The following is an 18787-nucleotide window of genomic DNA, read 5'->3' as shown; positions in this document are numbered from 1 at the left end:
TACATATTGACTTACTTGAAGAGATCTTGTGGACTGGGTTCTCAGGAGCCCTTTGGTGTACTGCTTCATCTTTTATTGTGAAGTTTTCCATCGTTTCAACTGTGAGAGGAGACACTGGCTGACCTGGAGTGAGGAACAAATGTATGCGAAAAAAAATTCTTTACAAAAAAGCAGCCATGGAATCAAAGAGAAGCTCTTGACAACCTCTTGCTGCTGAAAGGAGATGGAGACATCTTTTTAAAAGCGTATAATAAATATTGGATCTATTTACAACTCCACAGGGCACGACCTGTACTTCTTCTTTGTGTTTTTGACAGAGGAACATTGAAGAGAACTGACGGAAGGCATCAGTGCAGAAATTATATGAAAAATAAGTTGACATTTCTTTGAGTATAGACTGTTCCCATTAAGTATCTAAAAGCTTCTTTGTCTGTAACCTCTTAGCTTTCTGTCCCTTCATTTTTAAAGGGGCAGGGAACAAGGTAATCCAGGGGGTGATAAAAAGTGAAGAGTATTTGACGAAAATAAACGTTTTCCCATCATCTGCAGCTCAGCACTGTCCCCTATCTACTATGTTCATAAGCAATTCCTTGAATTTTATACAACTTTTTACCACTTTAGGTACCAAATTGAGACAACAAAACAGTGAGGAACACTATTAAAAATACATGCTGTGATTTGGAGATTTTTGTAAAAACTGTATGAACACATTTCTCCGATTTGCAGTCAAACCCTATTCAAGCAATTCCAATACACTTAAGGGACCAAGCGTGCAGAAACCATTTCAAAAATAGATAAAATGCACATATATACATGCATGAAATGAATTATATATTTGTGCCCAGAACTGCATAGGAATAGCAAACAGCGCCCATGTCTGTAAAAGTATGGAGAGGTTTTCTATTTGGTATGCATAAAAAACATTTTGATTCAGATCTGTTTAGGTTGAGAGTTCTCTTTGAAAATGGCCATGCCAGTTTTTCTCTTGCCAAAATGCAGGAGCATAATTTATGATCCTTCCTTTCTACAAGCTAGCATAACATTTCTGGTACCAATGGATCCTAAGGTTTTTTAGTTTATCTCAAACCACAGGGTATATGCAGGAATCCTGAAGTCAAATGTAATACATTTTAAGACCTTTTTTAAGACCCTTTCCATACATTTTAAGACCTCATCGCCACTTCGAGTTCTAACCGGTTACATTGGCGACACTCTCTACCTCAGATTTACTATATACAGTATTGATTGTTTTTCCTCCTTATCTTCCAACCATTTGGACGCAAACTTGCATTTCCCCATAACCATGTTGTTTAACAACCGGCGTAAACGGGCCTTCGCGCGCTATCAAGCAGTGAGCGTGCGATGTCCTGTTCAGATGACGTCAAATCCAACGGGATGCCATAAATAAACTACACAGAATCACACTACACACCTACGCAATGATTACATTCAGGCAGACTGTAGAATACAAACTCTTTGGACAATTTATATACTTATTGAAAACAAGCTATAACATGTAAGACCTTGGAAAATGCCGTTTAATACTTTTGAATACTTTTGAATAGCCTTAATTTTCGCTAAATTGATTTATCAACTTTTAATACTTTTTAAGAACCCGCGGACACCCTGTACCAGTGTCTCCACTCTAGTATAACAACTTGTCCTTTGGATTTATTTGAAACATTATTGATTTATCATACAGTTCCATCTAGAAAGATGTAATCCCTCACATAATGTTTGTATAGCTGGCGTAAAAATGTTATTAGGACTAAATGTGCCTGTCGCGGAATGAAATGTTTTTCCGGTTATTCAGAAAGAGTCCATTAGCATTAATGATGAAAAGGAGATTACTATAACATGCAGAGGCAGTTTGTCCAACAGTGTATGTATCACAGACAGGAAACTGGTACATTGGTGAATCTTGTTGCCTGAGAACATTATGCGCGTCTCACCTGGACATGAATTGAGTTTGCAAATGAGGACGGTCTCCGGCTTCTCGCCCTCACATTCTCCAATGGTGTTGTCGCTGGCCTTGCAAACGACCTGCCTTTGCTGTATGCCTTCCCCACAGGTGACTGAACACTGTCACACGCAAACACACACACACACACACACACACACACACACACACACACACACACACACACACACACACACACACACACACACACACACACACACACACACACACACACATGGACACGCACACATGGAAAGATAGGAAACTGATTTACATTTGACTTGAGTGCGAGAAAATGATGCATGTGTCATGATTTAAATAGCTGACTAAATTAAGAATGCCGTGATATTTTTCCGACAGGATGTGAGCGATGACAACACCCTTGTGAGCGGAGATAATGATGCCGTTAAAACAACATTTATATTCCTTTATTCATGTTCAGTCATTTTTGTCACTTTTTAATGTTATGCCAGAAACTGTATCCAGTTCGTTTATCCATATATATTTTAAGACTTGGCATAGGATCATGGTCAAAAAACTCTAGATTGCTTTTGTTTTTAGTTGCTATGCTGATAGCAAGCTCTTACAAAATGAGTAATATACATTCTACTGAGCTAACTGTATCCCTAGGTAAGTTAAACAAATTAATTACAAAGTGGAATTATTGCAAAATATCTAATTTCCCCCACAAAATTAGCCCTTCATGCTTGAAATCAAATCGTAGCTTTAGTTGAATAATTATTAGTTTGTGAGCTTTGATTTGGTAATGCTTAAAGTCACTTTGTCAACACTTTCCATGCAACTAGACTAAGGTTGAATTTGCTCACCTGAGACCAGGCCCCTGTCCTCCACTGGGCGGGGCAGGTGGTGTGGTTGCAGGTCTTCCTGGTGTCCGGCCGGTCCTCGGTGCAGTGTTTGCTGTGGACCGCTCTGTTGGTGCCGTTGTGGAGCTCCTGCATGCACTGCACCCCCCTGGTCTGGTAGCCCAGCTTCCCGCAGGTCTTACTGCAGGGACTCCACTCTTCCACCACCCACCTGTCAGCACAGCAGGATCTTTTGAAAATCATCCAAGCAATTACATGTTCTCCCTATTTATATTTGTCAGAGTAACATTACTATTACCACATTATTGCTGCACCAGCTATTCAAATATATAAGCATCTATAGCAGGGGGGCACTTACAAGGGCTGGCTGCACTCTTGGACGTTGCAGCGTTTTCGGATGGGTTTGGGCTTCTTGCTGGTCTCGCAAAGGTTTCGATGGACCAAACGACTGTCACTCTTCCTCCTGCATCCATATTTTGTGTACTGTATGCCTGAAGGATGGAAAAGTGTACAAAGTGAATCTAACAGCAAGGTGAGACAGACATGAAGATACCTACATACATCTGAAATCCAGATGTTTAACGTTCATCATCTAGTACTCAAGTAATTATTATTTGCCTTATCGATTGATCCTTTCAATATGTATTCCATATACTGTTTATTGTTTAATATGTTAGAAAAAAAGTGAAATAAACACCCATTGCAAGTGCCTAAAGTTCTATTTGAATTTCTTTTGACTGTCCAAAAGAAACAAATCAATCCATTAATAAGATAATAAAATAAGATAAGATGTACTTTATGAATCCCAATTTGGGAACCATTTTTGTTGCAACAGTAGATCTTAATTAGACTTTTCGCCACTTTGGACGATAACATGGTGAAAAAACCTCACAAACTCCAGAATTAACATTCTGTTTTCTGTTTTCTGAACACACATATACTCCAAATACACAGCTGTAATCGCTTCATTTTCCACACAGACTCTCACTGACCTCCCCCGCAGGGTTTGGAGCACTGAGACCAGCTCTTCAGTGCCCACTCATAGGTGTCCAGTTCAGCCAAAAGAACATTGTTGTTGGTGATAAGCGGTAACAGGTCCTCATGTATGATATACTTATACGTCAGGCTAATCTTGGTGTCTTCTTCCTGAGGAATGACCTGCAACAAAGTGAAGGACAGTTATTAGAAAAACAATTAAACTCAGGAAAAAGCTCAAGGGAAAAAAAATGATGAGCGTGTTCCAGTCCCACTCACCAGCACTACGATGCCTTCATGCAGAGGACCAGTTGTTTTCACCGTCTCCTTCTCACCATCGAGGGAATACTCCCACTGTAAACCGTTTTCGATGAAGGTCTTTGTTTCCGCTTCTTCACTTTTTGAATTCAATATAAAGATTCCGGTAACTTGATTCTTCACGGCTGTTGATGATGAGAGAAAGATAAAACGTGTTGTGAGAAAAGAGAGGGTTCACATGGTGAAGTCATAGTTTCATTCGTTAGAAATCTCCACGATCAAACAGTCATTTGGGATCAATCTCTCCCCCGCAGAACAACTCTGAGATTTTCCCTTGAGCAGGGAACGTGTAAGTATGCATTTTGAGATGTTTGCCGTTGTGGTTAGCCAACAGTAATTTCTCCAAGTTGTGTGTCATCTCTAATTCCCATGAGCTAATAAAAGCCAGAGGAAAGGAGCAGAGGAGAGCGGAGAGAAAAAGGGCTGAATGCCACGAGATCCTGACTCACCATTGTCGGCCATACAGAGAGCTATTGTAAATTGAAAGGTTGCAATTTCTCAACATTATGGAGTCTCATTTCACACATTGCTTTGTACTCCAATATGCAATTACAGATAAGGCAGCCTTCATGAAAGCCATTGGTGCAGCAGTGCAGCTGAAATCTAAAAGCTTGTCTTCCGTTTATTTCATTAGAATAGCACCTGTGATGAATACACAAATGTCTCTGATAATCTGTTGGAATTAATAATATAGAAAGCAGCTTCTTGGGAAAACAAATTGTAATTACATTTCTTTGTTCTTTGTATAAACACCTTTATTGGACTGAGCCTTTTGTTTCAAAACTTTGGTAAAAAAAAAGGTGACCATCGATCTGAACAGGAATGATCTGACACCACGGGGGGGGCATCCCACCTCTATACACATACTGTACGTTAATTATGTATGGCCTTATATTCTGTCATTCTGCTTGATCTCTTTATGAATTCACAACTAAGAATCTATCTATTGACAATCAGTTAAACTCTCAAAGCTTCAAAGCTGGCTCTGAACAGTTTATACATGTAATGATGTAGTCTCAGTTTTATTTTTGTTATGTATATTTATTTAAACTCCAAATTCATTCACATTATAACATGCCACTTAAAAGCACATGTGTTCATACTGTATGAGTGTTTTTTGCATGAGGTTACGTTTTTGGAAAGACTTGAAGCTATTCATGTTTTTGCGTGTTTTGGGTGGACAGGACCTTTATGTCCTTTTTTATAGAGTAAAGACATTGAACTCGCTGACCCTGCGCTCTGGTCTGTAATGACATTGTACAGCCAGCTTCACCCTGACCCAGTAATAACAAACATGTGATGTGTTATCAAACATCACATACAGACAAATAAAAGAACCCGAGAACCTTGGAAAAAATTGGGTCTTATATTATTGAGTTCTTGTCACAAACCAATTCTGTTACTAAGAATCTGGTTTGGCGAAAAAGAACATACTCACCAATTATATGAGGGGAAGTTTCGTTTTCTTCTATAACAATGTGGCGAGCTCCCATTGGGATATCGAACATTTTCAGCATTCCTAACAAGACAAAGAGACACGACACGGTTTAGCAGGGAGCCTAAAACAGTAGGCTCATCTTCTGTAATAGCAGCCAATTATTTCTGAATCAAGACTTGGAGCAGAACCTTTTGTTTCCTTGTTTAAAGACATGCAAACACAGAGGATTGAGGAGATATGTTTCAGGCTACTGGATTATTTTTTTCTGAATGTAAATGATGATAATAATTACCGTTCTTTTTGGGGGTCTTGGTGAGAGTCAGCTTCACGGTGCGACAGTGTGAGTTGTCCCCTTCACACACTCCACATTTGTCCTCTTGTTTGTAAGAGCCGACTTCCTTGTCGCAGCCTACATGCTGCGAGGGGGAAAGGCGAAAGCAATCAAACAGGGGCAACACTTTCATGCTAACTGAGATATTCCATAGGGAAAATGATGCCATGTGCAAATGCTGTACGCATCTGTTTTTGGAGGTTTAAGATGATGCAAATTGGAAACACACCCAGACATAACAATAAGCGAGCCAAGCAGCAACAATATAAGTCTCCACTTTATGTCCAAGGGGAATTCTGAGACAAAATAATGTCTGTGTGTTTGGAGCAGCATTCTGAGGTGTGCACTCATCAAACATCTAAAGGCACTATTTTAATCATAAAAAGACACTCTAGTAAAGGCAATAAGGGCAAGTTTAATATCTAAACTTTATTTATTATTTCATGCATTAGAAATCTGATCTTGGCCATAGAACATGTATAGAAGTCGGAACTGCATGTTTTATAAATTCATATTCATTTTATGGTTTTTACTAAGCATCTTAAACAATGTATTTTGCATTCATACAAATGTATTATTAGGCCTTTAATTTGCCAATATGTTGGTGTGTGTCTGAGTGCATGTCATTTGAGTTTCTACGTACCAGACACTCTCCTCGGGCGCACACGCTGTAGGGCTCCGAGTAGCTGCAGCGGGTCCCATCATGCATCACCTGGTTCATGAACACCACCTCTCCGGTCTCCTTTGACTTGCAGCTGAGCTCACACTTACGGGCGTCTGAAAAGACAAAAACACAATCCTTGGTTCCTGCAAAAATCTCACCTATTATACAAAATCCACTCCCCTGTCCCTCTGTGTAAAGAGATTCTGAAAGTTTCAGGAAAAAAGATTCGCTCAATTTTTGTCCTGATCCATTTATATAAAAACCTGTCGGAAAATGAGCTGATCGGATTTTGTCCACTTTATGATGTCATTTAACCAAATATCTCTCAGAGGGGCGTGGGGAGTGGCTCCTTATTCTTCATCTAAAGTAAAAGACAGAGGATCAGCCCTTTTGAAACAAGGCTGAAACAGAGGGGATTATGGGACGCTGCAATGATCTGTTTGGTATTTAGAGAAAAAACATTTTGAGACAAGTTTGTATACTGTATATCTGAGAGCTATAATATATTGATGAAAAACAGTATAATAGGGGACCTTTGAGACTCTGAGAAAGACATCAGCAGGACCTGAATCTAAATATGCGTGACAGCAGTCCCTCCTGCAAATGTAATCTGTCCACTTGTTGTGGCTCTGAAGCAAACCTCCGAAAGAGAGAGCCAGCTCTGCTTCGCTCTGTACAGGCTTACCATCTGGGTGCTCGTACGGCAGCCAGGTGTGCTTGATGTTTTTGTGGTATTTGTTGCTCCTCTGGATGCACTGCCGAGCTCGGAAGTCTTCATAAGGGCCAGCACACTCCTCCATGTTGCACATCTTGTAGTCGAAAGCAGAACCGGGGCAATCTCGCCCTCCATAGGCAGGCCTGATGGATGACAACAACAAAATAACACATCATGATGTGCCCAGAGATTCAAAGATTGTCCATCCTGGTGTGAGTCCAGGAGGTTTGGCTGGATTTGAAAACTATGGGAGCTTTATGAGATGGAACAAATATTATGTGCACAACAGCTCCAAAGCACAAATATATACAAAGATAGATACCTGCAGTGACCCTTTCAATTAATTGAATACCTTTTTCTCTACTCATACGTCATACATCTTACAGTAATGATCACTTATTGTCCTTATGAGACGTAATATTGATAATATTTTTGGTTCTTGGGAATTTTATAGGCAGCTGAAAACTGGACAAAACTTTAAAAAGTCAAACTGTATTATAATTCTACTCGAATGATCAGTCAATCTGATACTGGTTATGAATAAACCATAGCAATCACAACTGTGTGTGGGAGCAATGTTGTAATGTTGATCATGACCCCTAGCATAATGATTTCACCATTTCTGAACATCACTGGTTCTGATGCCTATCCGTGCACATCTGCTAGGGGAAAGTTTAACAAAGTTGGTCTCGGACAAGCGAGTCTGCCTTATGGTTGTTTTGAAACTGGAGACACATTTCTAAGTAAGACAGGTCTGCCGTGGCCTATTAAACAAACCAGGAACCTGCCGATCACAGTGAACTGAATAACTCACACTGAATGATTAAAAACGTCCATAATTTGTCTTTGATTCTAGTAAAAATCGAACTTTCCGTTATAACTATGCGCCCACGTACTTACAGTCAACCATGGATAACAATGGTTAAGGCTGTTTAATCAGATGGAGTGAACTAAAACAAAGCCAATATTTCATCAAGTATTAATATAAACACGAACAGGATGGCATACTGTACAAACATTAGCGGACTGTTTTAACACTTTGAAGTAAAGTTTTTGTTTCAGCCAACTTAATCAAAGCCAGCGCTGGATCAAAAACTCCCTCTGCTCTCCAGCTCTGCATTCATACTTTAACAGCACGCCACCATCTGTTGGATGAACATACCGGGAGCATATAAACTATTTGGCCCCCGAAAACGTAGCTGATTTCGTTTCAGTGCGTTCTCTTTTTCAGCAGAACTCACGGTGGGTTGTTGCATTGTCTGCTGCGGGAGCGGACTCCACCTCCACATGTCCTGGAGCAGAAACCGAAATCTGACCAGGAGCCCCAACTCCCGTCGTGGCCCTGAGGCTGCTGGCTGAACCTCCAGATGCAATGGCCCTTGAAGCACCACTAAGAATATCACAAAGACGGGAGAAAAGACGGCGTTCGAAAATAAAGACAGAAATGTCACAAAAAGACTAAGAAGACTAATCATCAGTGACATTTGAAACCATTTCAGTACTTTCTCATTATTTCCCCTTTTCAGAGAGCTCCATTGTAGGGAAATAGAAGAATAATTGAAAGCTGATTTAGAAATGTTTCTCACCTTTCCGGGGGCACACTCGGTTCCATCCACCGGAGGACCTTTTTTGGTTTTACAAAAGTACTGATTGTCGGGGTGACTGCACCACAATTGCTTGCAAGGATCGTAGGTTCGAAACTAAAGAACAGAGATTATGAGCTTCAGTTATTCTTATTGGAAATGTTAACAGACTCAGCCCTTGAACATTTCCATTGGTTTGAATACTTTAAAGAAATGAAAGGTTTTCATTCAAATAAAGGTCACCTAAATTGCAGACTGAGGTTACACAATTGTGATTCAGCCTATTCATGAGAGTATTGCAACATTTATATATTTACAAACTGGGTGTCCGTGTTGACTTCCACTGAGAGGAAGTTTCCTGCCTTTCTATTGGAGCACAACTGTCTCTTAAATGTAAAAACTCAAAACAGTTAATGTGTCTATATAGTCGGTATTTGTATTGTAGTATCATACCATTATCTCTTGTAATGCATTCACAGCTTTTCTGGTCATGTAATAGACTTTCATGGGATTTCTGCTGATTAAAGGGGTACATAAATCAAAACAATCAATCAATAATTTAGGGATGACACAGGTATAAAGGACTTACAGCGGTGCACATTTTATAACCAACACCAAAATCAAAGCGGCACTGCTCGTCCATTGAATAATTTATTCCGGGGAGCTCAGGAAGCTTGGGCCACTTGTGTTTGAAGGGATCATCCAGCAGGCAGTCATATGAGCTGAAGAGGAGACAAGAGCAACAGTGTCATATATAGAGACCTTTGGAGAGATATGGAGTAAGTAAAAAAAAAAAAAACACAATTACATCGGGCTGCTTCACACATAAGCTGTGCAGCGTAAAAAGCAATATGTGCAGTGAAGAAGTGATGGAGTGGGAGACACAGAACATACTGGATGTATCGATTGAGCTCCTGCTTGCTGCAACGTGACCAGTGATAGCGGTGGAACGCTGCCTGGACGAGTGGCGCCATAATGCTGCCCATACTGGTCTCATCAGCACAGCGATTCCCCTGTCCGTCGTGCTCCATGCCGAGCCTAGTGGGGGGGGGGGGGGAAAGGTTTATTGTACAGCAAGGTTAAAGGGAACAAAACACCATACTTATTGAGTACAGATAGAAATGGGTCCACAGAATGAAGTATTGTCCGTCAGTTGGCCTCAATACTTTTTCACTGATCAGATATGTTCTTATCTAAAACCATGTATTTATACTGTATTCTCTTTTTTTTATATCAAGTTTAGCAGCTGCATCAATATGTTGTGCTTCGAGAAGTTTAGTAGATTTTGCAAAATGAACATAAGGTGGAAAGTGCAACAGTTGGTGAAAGAAATCCAAACTACATAATGTCTATTTAAAAAAAAATACCTTCAGTTACATGATGAAGATTTTAATATATGATGTCTCTATTAGCTGCATAGAGTCCACCACTAACAGTTCTGTTGGTTGAATCCCTCGTAACATGCCGACATTTCCAATGACTTTTTGGGAGAAGGGTTGGGATGTGTAATTAGGTAGATCATTTGCTTATATATCATTTGTATGTCATCATTTGTACGTCAATAATATTTGTGTTTATCAATTTTGATATTGCTTAAGATGGTACAGTATCATAATTCTCTTGTTTCATTTCATTATTATTATTTGTATTATTGTTTTACACATTTGAAATAAATCAAATCAAATCCAAAAAAATCCAAATTCAGCTTGAGCTCTGAACATTATGTTATAAATCATTGACGCAGTGACACAGCCTGCTGAGGGGAAGCTGTTGTTAAATGCCAACATAATAATTCATATTTTCTTCTTACTGGCAGTGACAAAGGAGGGAATCTGTTTTGTTCTTTGTACTGACCAATAACTAACATGATGTCTACAGGAGTTCATTAAATAACATCCTGTAATATGTCAAGAATCCTTCCTTGTGGGATCTGATTTCTCAGAGTTCACACATGTTGGTTAAATCGGCCAATTTCAAATAAGAATGCAATCAATATTGTCAAATGAATAACCATCTTTGCTTAATCAAACAACAACACCTGTTTTGTAAATATCATATGCAGCATGTGACTACTAGATAGTGAGCAGTGTTGCAATCATCTTAGTAAAATGTGATGTACTGGTTTGCTTTTGGAAACCTGGACATAGATCGGGATGATACAATGCTGTTTCATGCATAGAACTCCAAGTATTGAAAGTCATGTTTTTCTTATGTGATCCCTGATAAATGAATAAATAGGACACTCAATGCATCTGCAGAAATAAGTTATGATATTGTGTTTCCTTTGCTTAGTTTTTATTGTAGATTTCCTTCTTTTCTTCCTGACGTATGTGGGTTCTTGTACGCGTTGCTATTATATATAAACCTCTGAAGTACTCTGACCTTATCGAAAGTTGATTTCGAGGAGAAAGAAAAATGTTTTAGTAGACTAGATGCTCTATGTGTATGAAGCTGAATGCTTCTTCGCTATTTCCTTATGGATGGCTTGAAATGTCTCTAAAATCTATTGAGACGATCTGCAAGGACCTCAGAATCTTTTTTTCTTTAGAATCTTTTTTATTGAAAGCAATGTATTAGAATATGCTTATTTTATTGGGAGATAAAACGATGTTCTTATGTGGAAGGAAAGAGTTGTTTTGCTACATTTATTAATTCAAGCGTAGAGTTAGTGCGATGATTTGATCCATGAAATATATGCCTCTTAATGGGAAACATTCCAAATTAAATACGATTATTCAGATGAACAGCTGCTCTGATATGGCTGCCTCTATGTGCCTCTATGTGCTAATCTTACAGATAAAACATCCAACAGGCTGATGGAGGCAGTGGATTCGAAAGAAAGTACTCAAATCAGCAAAGATTTCTCATTTAATTGCACTACTGTACATTGCATATAAAAACCTTAGTCATCCTTTCTGGATAATACGATGATTAAATAAGGCATTTTTCTTTCAATACCTTTTTTCTCTCCAAGGAAGAATACGGCTTTAATAAGCAAAGTGCCCCTCATTATGTTAAAGATTTCATATTAAAGAATTATCTTGATTTGAGCAAAACCGGCGTGATTCATAGGTCGTTGGTTATTTTTCAAGCTAATGATCATTCTCTCCTCATTATTTTAAGTCTATTTCAATATTTTGGCATGTTTGGCTGAGACTAGCACTAATAAAGGTTACATTTTATTAAAACAACATTTTAATCAGATTGTTGTTCACATGCATCATAAAAAACGTTTTATTTCTTATTGCAAGGGGACACTGTTTAGCATAGTAGATGATCATTTAAACGGAAGGAAAGGGGGACAAATATGTGAATACAATCTGATTATTATGCTGATTTGTTTAGTTTATTTGCACATATACCCTTTTGTAAAAGACAGTAAGAATTTAAGGACAAATTCGGGAGAGGTTAGAAACCAAAAAAGGTCTACGAATTCACCTCCCCTATTATATATCAATAATCGTTTAAAAAATAAGAAGAATTATGATTAATAGGTCAAGTTGCTTACTAAATGGTACTTTCTTTTGTTTGTTTGGTTTCTTTTTAAATGTTTTAATCAAATCTTATGCTTTTGTAATGATTGGATCCCTTACATTCCATTGGCCAATAACTTCACATTAAATTAATTATGTGGTGGACATTTTCCATCTGATATTACAGTGAAGCTGACATTACATGTGCATTTCAACTGTGTCTCTCAGTAAGCCTGATGAAAAATGCAGTTCTCTAAAAGCACTGAACCACATCACCATTACAATGTTAATGTCATCCAGTTTTGTCAAAGTCACACAATCAATGAGTCATTCACTGACAGGCTCAGCATGGAGTCCGTCCAATTTACCCCTGCTAGCGGGTTGGATTCCTGCCCTGTTCCTCTGATTTATTGTCAATCAAGTCTGCCTGGCACTTACTCAAGGTTTGGTCGCACAGTTCACAGACATTAGCTAAGAAGCCTTTTAGAGACTAATAAGAGAGAAAATCTGTGACATGGACCAAAACATCAACATGAAGTACTTTTTGAGCACAGGCAGAAGCTGCTAATAAATCCAACTGAAGCTCCACCACTTCACAGACAGTGGATACACCCTGCTGCTACCTTCAACTGAAGCCACAGAGCTGTAACTAGATACTGTGATGTAGTAATGGACTTCAAGAAATGATCTGATACTCTGGTGAATCCACTTATATGCTTTCTTGTCAGGAGTAGATGGGGAAATCAATCAAAGTACTTGTTGGTCAATTGAAAGTTATCAGCACGTAGCTAGTTAGCTTAGCATAAAGAGTGGAAAAAGCTAGTCTGTCCACAATAAACTAAATCAGCCTGTACTTCTGAAGCACATTAGTCCGCATTAGCACAAGTAGTATCTTGTTTGATTAATCTAAAGTATACAAATGATCATTGTGGGTTTTTCGGCAGTTATGTGATGATAAGTGGCTAGTAGATGAAATGTGTTACCTTGTTCAGAGCAAGTCTAGCTGTTTTCTTCCTGCTTCCAGTTTATCTTTATTTATATATTTCCTATGTTTTGATTGCACAAATTAAGTCACTATGGCAGTTCACATGGACAAGGCATTACTTCGAGCCTCCACCTGCTCAAGGCCCCTGTTTCGTTTTACTTCAGCTTGGGAATGAGTTATCTAATCATCTTTAATTTGGAACTTGACAGTTTGTAGATTATATTGTTGGCAATATGATCATTTGGAGTTACTGATAGCTGAAGCAGGGGCATTTCATGATTCAAGGAGACTCTTGAGCGCAAGACTGAACCAGAACTGAGGAAAGATTTAATTATGTTGAAGTCATGAATTGCATTTCATATGCAAACATGAATAATTTAGGGATTTCATATAATTTATATTCTCTATCCATGGACACTACCTGGCGCAGTAGGACTACATTATATTGAAAGGTGTTTCCTATCATATCAGGAGGGGACAAAACACAAGAAACATCACTCAACAAAATGCGGTACACCACTTACTATCGCCCTAATACTTAAACATATCATTTCTATAATAACAAAAAATGAGTATTATAGGCATAATAAAAATAGACTTCATGGCTTAACATATGGAATTGCATTAGACCAAGGGTGTGAAACTCAAGGCCCAAGAGCTTGCAAAGAATATAATACGTTTATCATACGGTTACATGCCGCTTTACAGAAGCACGTTGCCCATAAACTACATGTTCCACAATGCATCTCATCTTGTGTCATGCACACTGAAGAGACTTGCAATTATTTGCCCTAGACTTCTACTTTCAGACGTAGTTAATTATGAAGTTATTACCCTATTCGATAATAATCCAATGCAGAGGCAATAATGTAATATAATACATTATTTGATCTATATTATATATTTGTATGTTTTATATAGTTACAACCGGCCCTTTGAGTGCAACAATAATGCTAATGTGGCCCGCGATGAAATTGAGCTTGACACCCCTGCATTAGACTATACAGGTGTACGTAGATATGATACAACAACAGGTTTAAACATGCAGTTTAAGTACATACCTACGTACACAAGTTCATATGAATATTTATACATTTAATAAGTCTGTTGTTTGGACAGCATCTTGACTGGCTGAGTAGATGAATGCTAATGCTGAGGCAAGCATATGCTTTATTTTCATCAAACAACAGCGTCCTTAAAGGGCTCCACCTTTGATTACAGACTACCATGCATACTGTATCTACCGCCATAATTGGACGCAGTTAGAGCAGCGAGACCCTTCTGGTCCTTTCATCCTTATTCCATTACTCACACATGGCCGGTTTCGTGAGCAACCACAAAGGCGGAGGAGAAGCCGTCCTCGTGGTTCAGAGTGCAGCTCCTCAGTGGGTGGCACATCCCTGTCACTGGAGCGTAACCTGGGCAACAGAAAAGACCACACAGCCCTAATAATCAAGTACCAGGATGAAGGTTGTGACATTCTCGTGGAGTGCTTTTAATAATGGTGGAAGATTGGAGCTATGTGAGATGTGATCGCAGGCACTCTGATGGTTTTAATCGTTCTTTGGTACATACACGGCTTTGAATGCGTCTTTCAATGATAAACCCACTTGTCTATTAAGTTGGACTGCTTTAATCTGATACAAAAGGTTTTGTTAAGGCTTTTTCAACAAGCTCTCAAACTAAAGTTGAACTAAAGTGAGTCTCTAATGAGGTAGCTGTAAAATGTGAAGTTATACAGAGTGAAGGATTTTGGTAGTAAGTCGAGATGCCATTCAATTATTATAAAATATTTCTTTATAAAGAATGTACCCTTAATGTCTCATCATGAATAAGCGTGGCACTAATTAACAGCCTGCATTAAGTAGCATAGACTTCATTAGGGCTGTGAAGGATGTGAAGCTTCTGTCTGACAGCCTTTAGGATGAACACCTTCTCACTGTGCATTAAAAAAATCCCCAAGTAAACAGCAAGCTCAGAAGCCTGTCATCATTACCCAGCTGGCATCCAGCCCGGCATCACAACTTTTCACACAGTTCACCAAACTTTTAAGCAAAGCACAAACATGAAACATGACCCGATCAAGAGGTGTGCAGCGATTCAGCTCAGCATTTTGGTTTGGTTCAGAAGCACCATTGTTCTGGCCTCCTTTTGGCGGCTTTACAGATAATTTTCATGCTTTCTGACCGTCTGAAGACCTTTTTTTGGCATGCAGGTAAAAAGCAGAAATTCAGCAGACAGACAGCCGGCGATGAACAGTCTTAAAAAGCATCAGGATATTTTGATGGTGTTGAAAAAGAGAAATGTCTGCAGCTGGTCAGCCATAGCAGAGCTTTTCTTTTTTTGCTATGATGATGTTTATGAAGGCCAGTTTCTGATCCAGCTGCTTTTTTCTAAATGACAACAAAATAGGCATGTTTGATGCCGCAATGAAGCAAAACATTAAAAGCAGTGTGGACCTTTATCTGAAAGGTAGATAAAAGAAACTCAATACAATGCAGAATGGGTTCCCATCAAGGGAGGCTTTGCACATTGAAGCGTTAAGGTGCAGCAGCAACAGCTAGGGGTCAAAAATGTGTTTCTACTGCTGATGTCATGAGTGAGGAGAGAGGTGATCTCTGTCATCTGGTTGATAAACTACTAAAGCAACTGATGGGCAATTAAGGCCTTGGCAACGAGAGCATTTCAAAAACACTTGACGTCATTCACAATAATTGATCACAGTGTATTTGTTGGTGTTTCATTATCTGTGTACAAACCTTTATTCAGTTTATTTGCTTTGCAGCTTCTCCACAAACTGAACAGATTTCTCTTCTCCTTATCCCAAAGCCACAATGTCAGTATTTGGATATAGAATCTATCATCTTACAGCTAAACTTTGACAAGAGAGTGTGATGTCTGCTCGTGACCCTGAAACACAGCGTTGGACCCAGCCCAACACAGCGCAAGGTGCCATAGAAACCGCGCTTGTTATGAACATAACACAACAGCAGCTATGGCAACATCTGGAGGTGTGACAAGCAAACCAGGTAGCCTCAGGTTATCCTTTAAACATGACACGTGTGCTTTAAAAGTTAAAAATACACACAGGTCAATGCTAAATATTGAACTTGAGCACAGAGGATGTTTGTTCATTCGGGACCAAGATTCTCTGGCAGTTTTGCTGCTCGCTTCAAATATTGTTTTGAAGGGCTGAAAAGAAGAAATACAGCATGAGACAAACGCTGAACATGTATGTTAAGAAACTACTCCGAACGATTGCATACATGGGGTATTAGGAGTAAGTAGAGATGAGTTCACACTGAACTTCACAAAACTAAATATTAAAAAAAACAGTTAGTTTACATAAATCAGAAACTAACAATCATTTCTGTTTTTCTCTACATGCCAAAAAAAACCTTCTTGAAGAAAATCAATCTCAATTGTTCATATCCAGGGTGGCATCAATGTCAAGGTCAGCAAGGTGTTGGAAAGATAATGTGTATTTATTTTCCTGCGAGCTTGCCCTAAGCAGAGTTGGGTTTTTGACCTTATCTGCAGCCTTCACGTCTATGTTTCCTTTGACCTTACCTGGGCAAGACTTGAAGCCAACCCCTTTTGTGAATGGAAGCAGATATCAGCACTCAGTCTGCACAGTCCTCGATCGAGAAAAATACAGTACCTTGCATACCTGCGGGACCAAAATCTTGCCTTGTGAGGAAGATGGCGTGGTCGTGGTACTCGTCGTCGTCGGGGTCCCGGCGCTGCTGCGTGTTGGCCCACCGACAAACCTGCTCCAGGCTGCGGGATGGGTTGCCACGCTCGATCAGGCTTATAGACTGCAAGAAATACAAAGGGCAGGAACAAAGTTTTACCACTCCAACTATGAAAATAAATAATTGCTCAAATGATCAATTCCCTCTAAAGCACACAGCTCTTTTGATGAAAGGAACCCACTTCTCACTATGGCACATTTGTTCGGATGTGCATGTACTTTTACTTTGAATATGATAAAAGGTTACTCCATGCTACTTCTCAGGTACTCTTAACCGTGACAAAAGATCAGACTCAAAGCAAAAGCTGGGGCAATACTGTAGTTCACAGACTGCAGGTTTTTACGTTGGGATTATAGGTATTACTTCTAATGAAAGCGTATGTTTTATTAGTCATGACATTTGTTATATGAGAAAATGTGTTGGCTCAATTATTTCATATAATTACGGTCAGTATAACATATTTTTCAGCTCAATGTCACTCTACCCTTTCTACCCATTGTAGAATAATAGACAGTTTCAACGAGTTATACAAAACTTCCATCTTTTGTGATACTGCTAAGCAACATAGGAGGTGAAATAGGGTGTACATTTATCTGCCTAATGGACATAGAGAGATAGTAATGTTTTTACTCGGCAGGAAATATCTCAAATAGCGCAGAAAATGCATTGTGAACATAAAAACAGCCATTTGTGGCATTGAAGAACGACTGCAGGCGGATGACTTCCAAGTGGAAACTGCTGTTGGAAACTGAAATAGCATAAAATGTGGAAATAGTTTTCTATGTTCTGAAGATGCAGCCAAATTAAAAACAGGTCAAGGATGAAATAGTGTGACAACAACATAGCTTATACCAGAGGGTAGGTCCAGCAAAAAATGTGTCTTTCTTCTGCCAGTGTGACACGTTCAACACATTGAGTTCATCTAATTGGTGCTGTGTAAACAATATCTCTGCTTTGGCAACCAGACAAGAGAACTAATTTGAAAAATGCCAAATCTCCAGGCAGTCGTTCAATAATGTAGATTAAAATGCACAACAGGATATAAACTCACTGGAGTCACGCTGCTCATAATTTATTTTCCATCTTGACTCCTTACAATATTTACGCATCCAGCCTACAACCCAATATGTAAAAGTGTTCATACAATAGCAACAGACAAATAAATCCATTCATATTGATACATTTGTTTGTTTATCTTTGTAACTTCTATGTAAAACCCATTCTCTACTGTACGTGCATCTACATACCAAGAATGAATTCGAAAATACTGCTTTATAGTTCTTCTGTTGTCAAAACAGCCAGCATCTAATTAATATTTAATTACAGTAATAAAAGCCAGATGTGACTTCTCAACATGTGTGTGCTCTCAGCTCTGCATCTTATTACAAACACATAATATCACGGATCTCATTCAGATCCCTGCTGGCTAATTTGCAACATACAGTGCTGAGCAGTGGCTCTCACCTAAATATCATTTAACTTTGGCGCTGAGTCAAAATGTGTTTACATGTTTTTTTGCATCCCCTTCAGTGTTTGACGCAATTGCTGTTGTGTTATTCACAATTGTTCATCTGAGGCATTATCAGATCACACGCTGCTAAGAGCCCCAAACCAGCCAGAGGGCCCCAAAATAAATCCAAAATGTGATCTTTCACTTTTTCCTGTCTCTCTTTTTTTTCTTTCGGTGTCAAATTTGAACTATGCCTAGATAGACTCCCTTAGTTATAATAGGGCTCTCAATTACACCTTTTTTTGGTAGAGAGCTA

General features: G+C 39.0%; 1 protein-coding gene across 2 annotated transcripts in view; it reads right to left on the bottom strand.

Moving 5' to 3' along the window:
• Nucleotides 1–18787, bottom strand: part of adamts14 (ADAM metallopeptidase with thrombospondin type 1 motif, 14) — a 45587-nt gene that overhangs the window by 2408 nt on the left and 24392 nt on the right. Inside the window, exons 6-21 of one of the 2 annotated variants that reach the window (XM_010780888.1) lie at nucleotides 16928–17084; nucleotides 14579–14684; nucleotides 9703–9846; nucleotides 9398–9530; nucleotides 8812–8925; nucleotides 8467–8615; nucleotides 7196–7368; nucleotides 6490–6623; nucleotides 5808–5931; nucleotides 5516–5596; nucleotides 4039–4202; nucleotides 3777–3942; nucleotides 3143–3275; nucleotides 2788–2995; nucleotides 1953–2082; nucleotides 16–123 (exon numbers count right to left, since the gene is read on the bottom strand). In XM_010780888.1, coding sequence (XP_010779190.1) covers nucleotides 16–123; nucleotides 1953–2082; nucleotides 2788–2995; nucleotides 3143–3275; nucleotides 3777–3942; nucleotides 4039–4202; nucleotides 5516–5596; nucleotides 5808–5931; nucleotides 6490–6623; nucleotides 7196–7368; nucleotides 8467–8615; nucleotides 8812–8925; nucleotides 9398–9530; nucleotides 9703–9846; nucleotides 14579–14684; nucleotides 16928–17084 — 2224 coding nt within the window. The remainder of the gene's footprint in view (nucleotides 1–15; nucleotides 124–1952; nucleotides 2083–2787; nucleotides 2996–3142; nucleotides 3276–3776; nucleotides 3943–4038; nucleotides 4203–5515; nucleotides 5597–5807; nucleotides 5932–6489; nucleotides 6624–7195; nucleotides 7369–8466; nucleotides 8616–8811; nucleotides 8926–9397; nucleotides 9531–9702; nucleotides 9847–14578; nucleotides 14685–16927; nucleotides 17085–18787) is intronic. The other variant, XM_010780889.1, reaches the window with a different exon arrangement.

This window comes from Notothenia coriiceps, unplaced genomic scaffold (assembly GCF_000735185.1).
Source record: "Notothenia coriiceps isolate Sejong01 unplaced genomic scaffold, NC01 NC01_scaffold00022213, whole genome shotgun sequence".
In the NCBI taxonomy this organism is placed as follows: Eukaryota; Metazoa; Chordata; class Actinopteri; order Perciformes; family Nototheniidae; genus Notothenia; species Notothenia coriiceps.
This window is presented reverse-complemented; position numbering and strand designations above follow the sequence as displayed.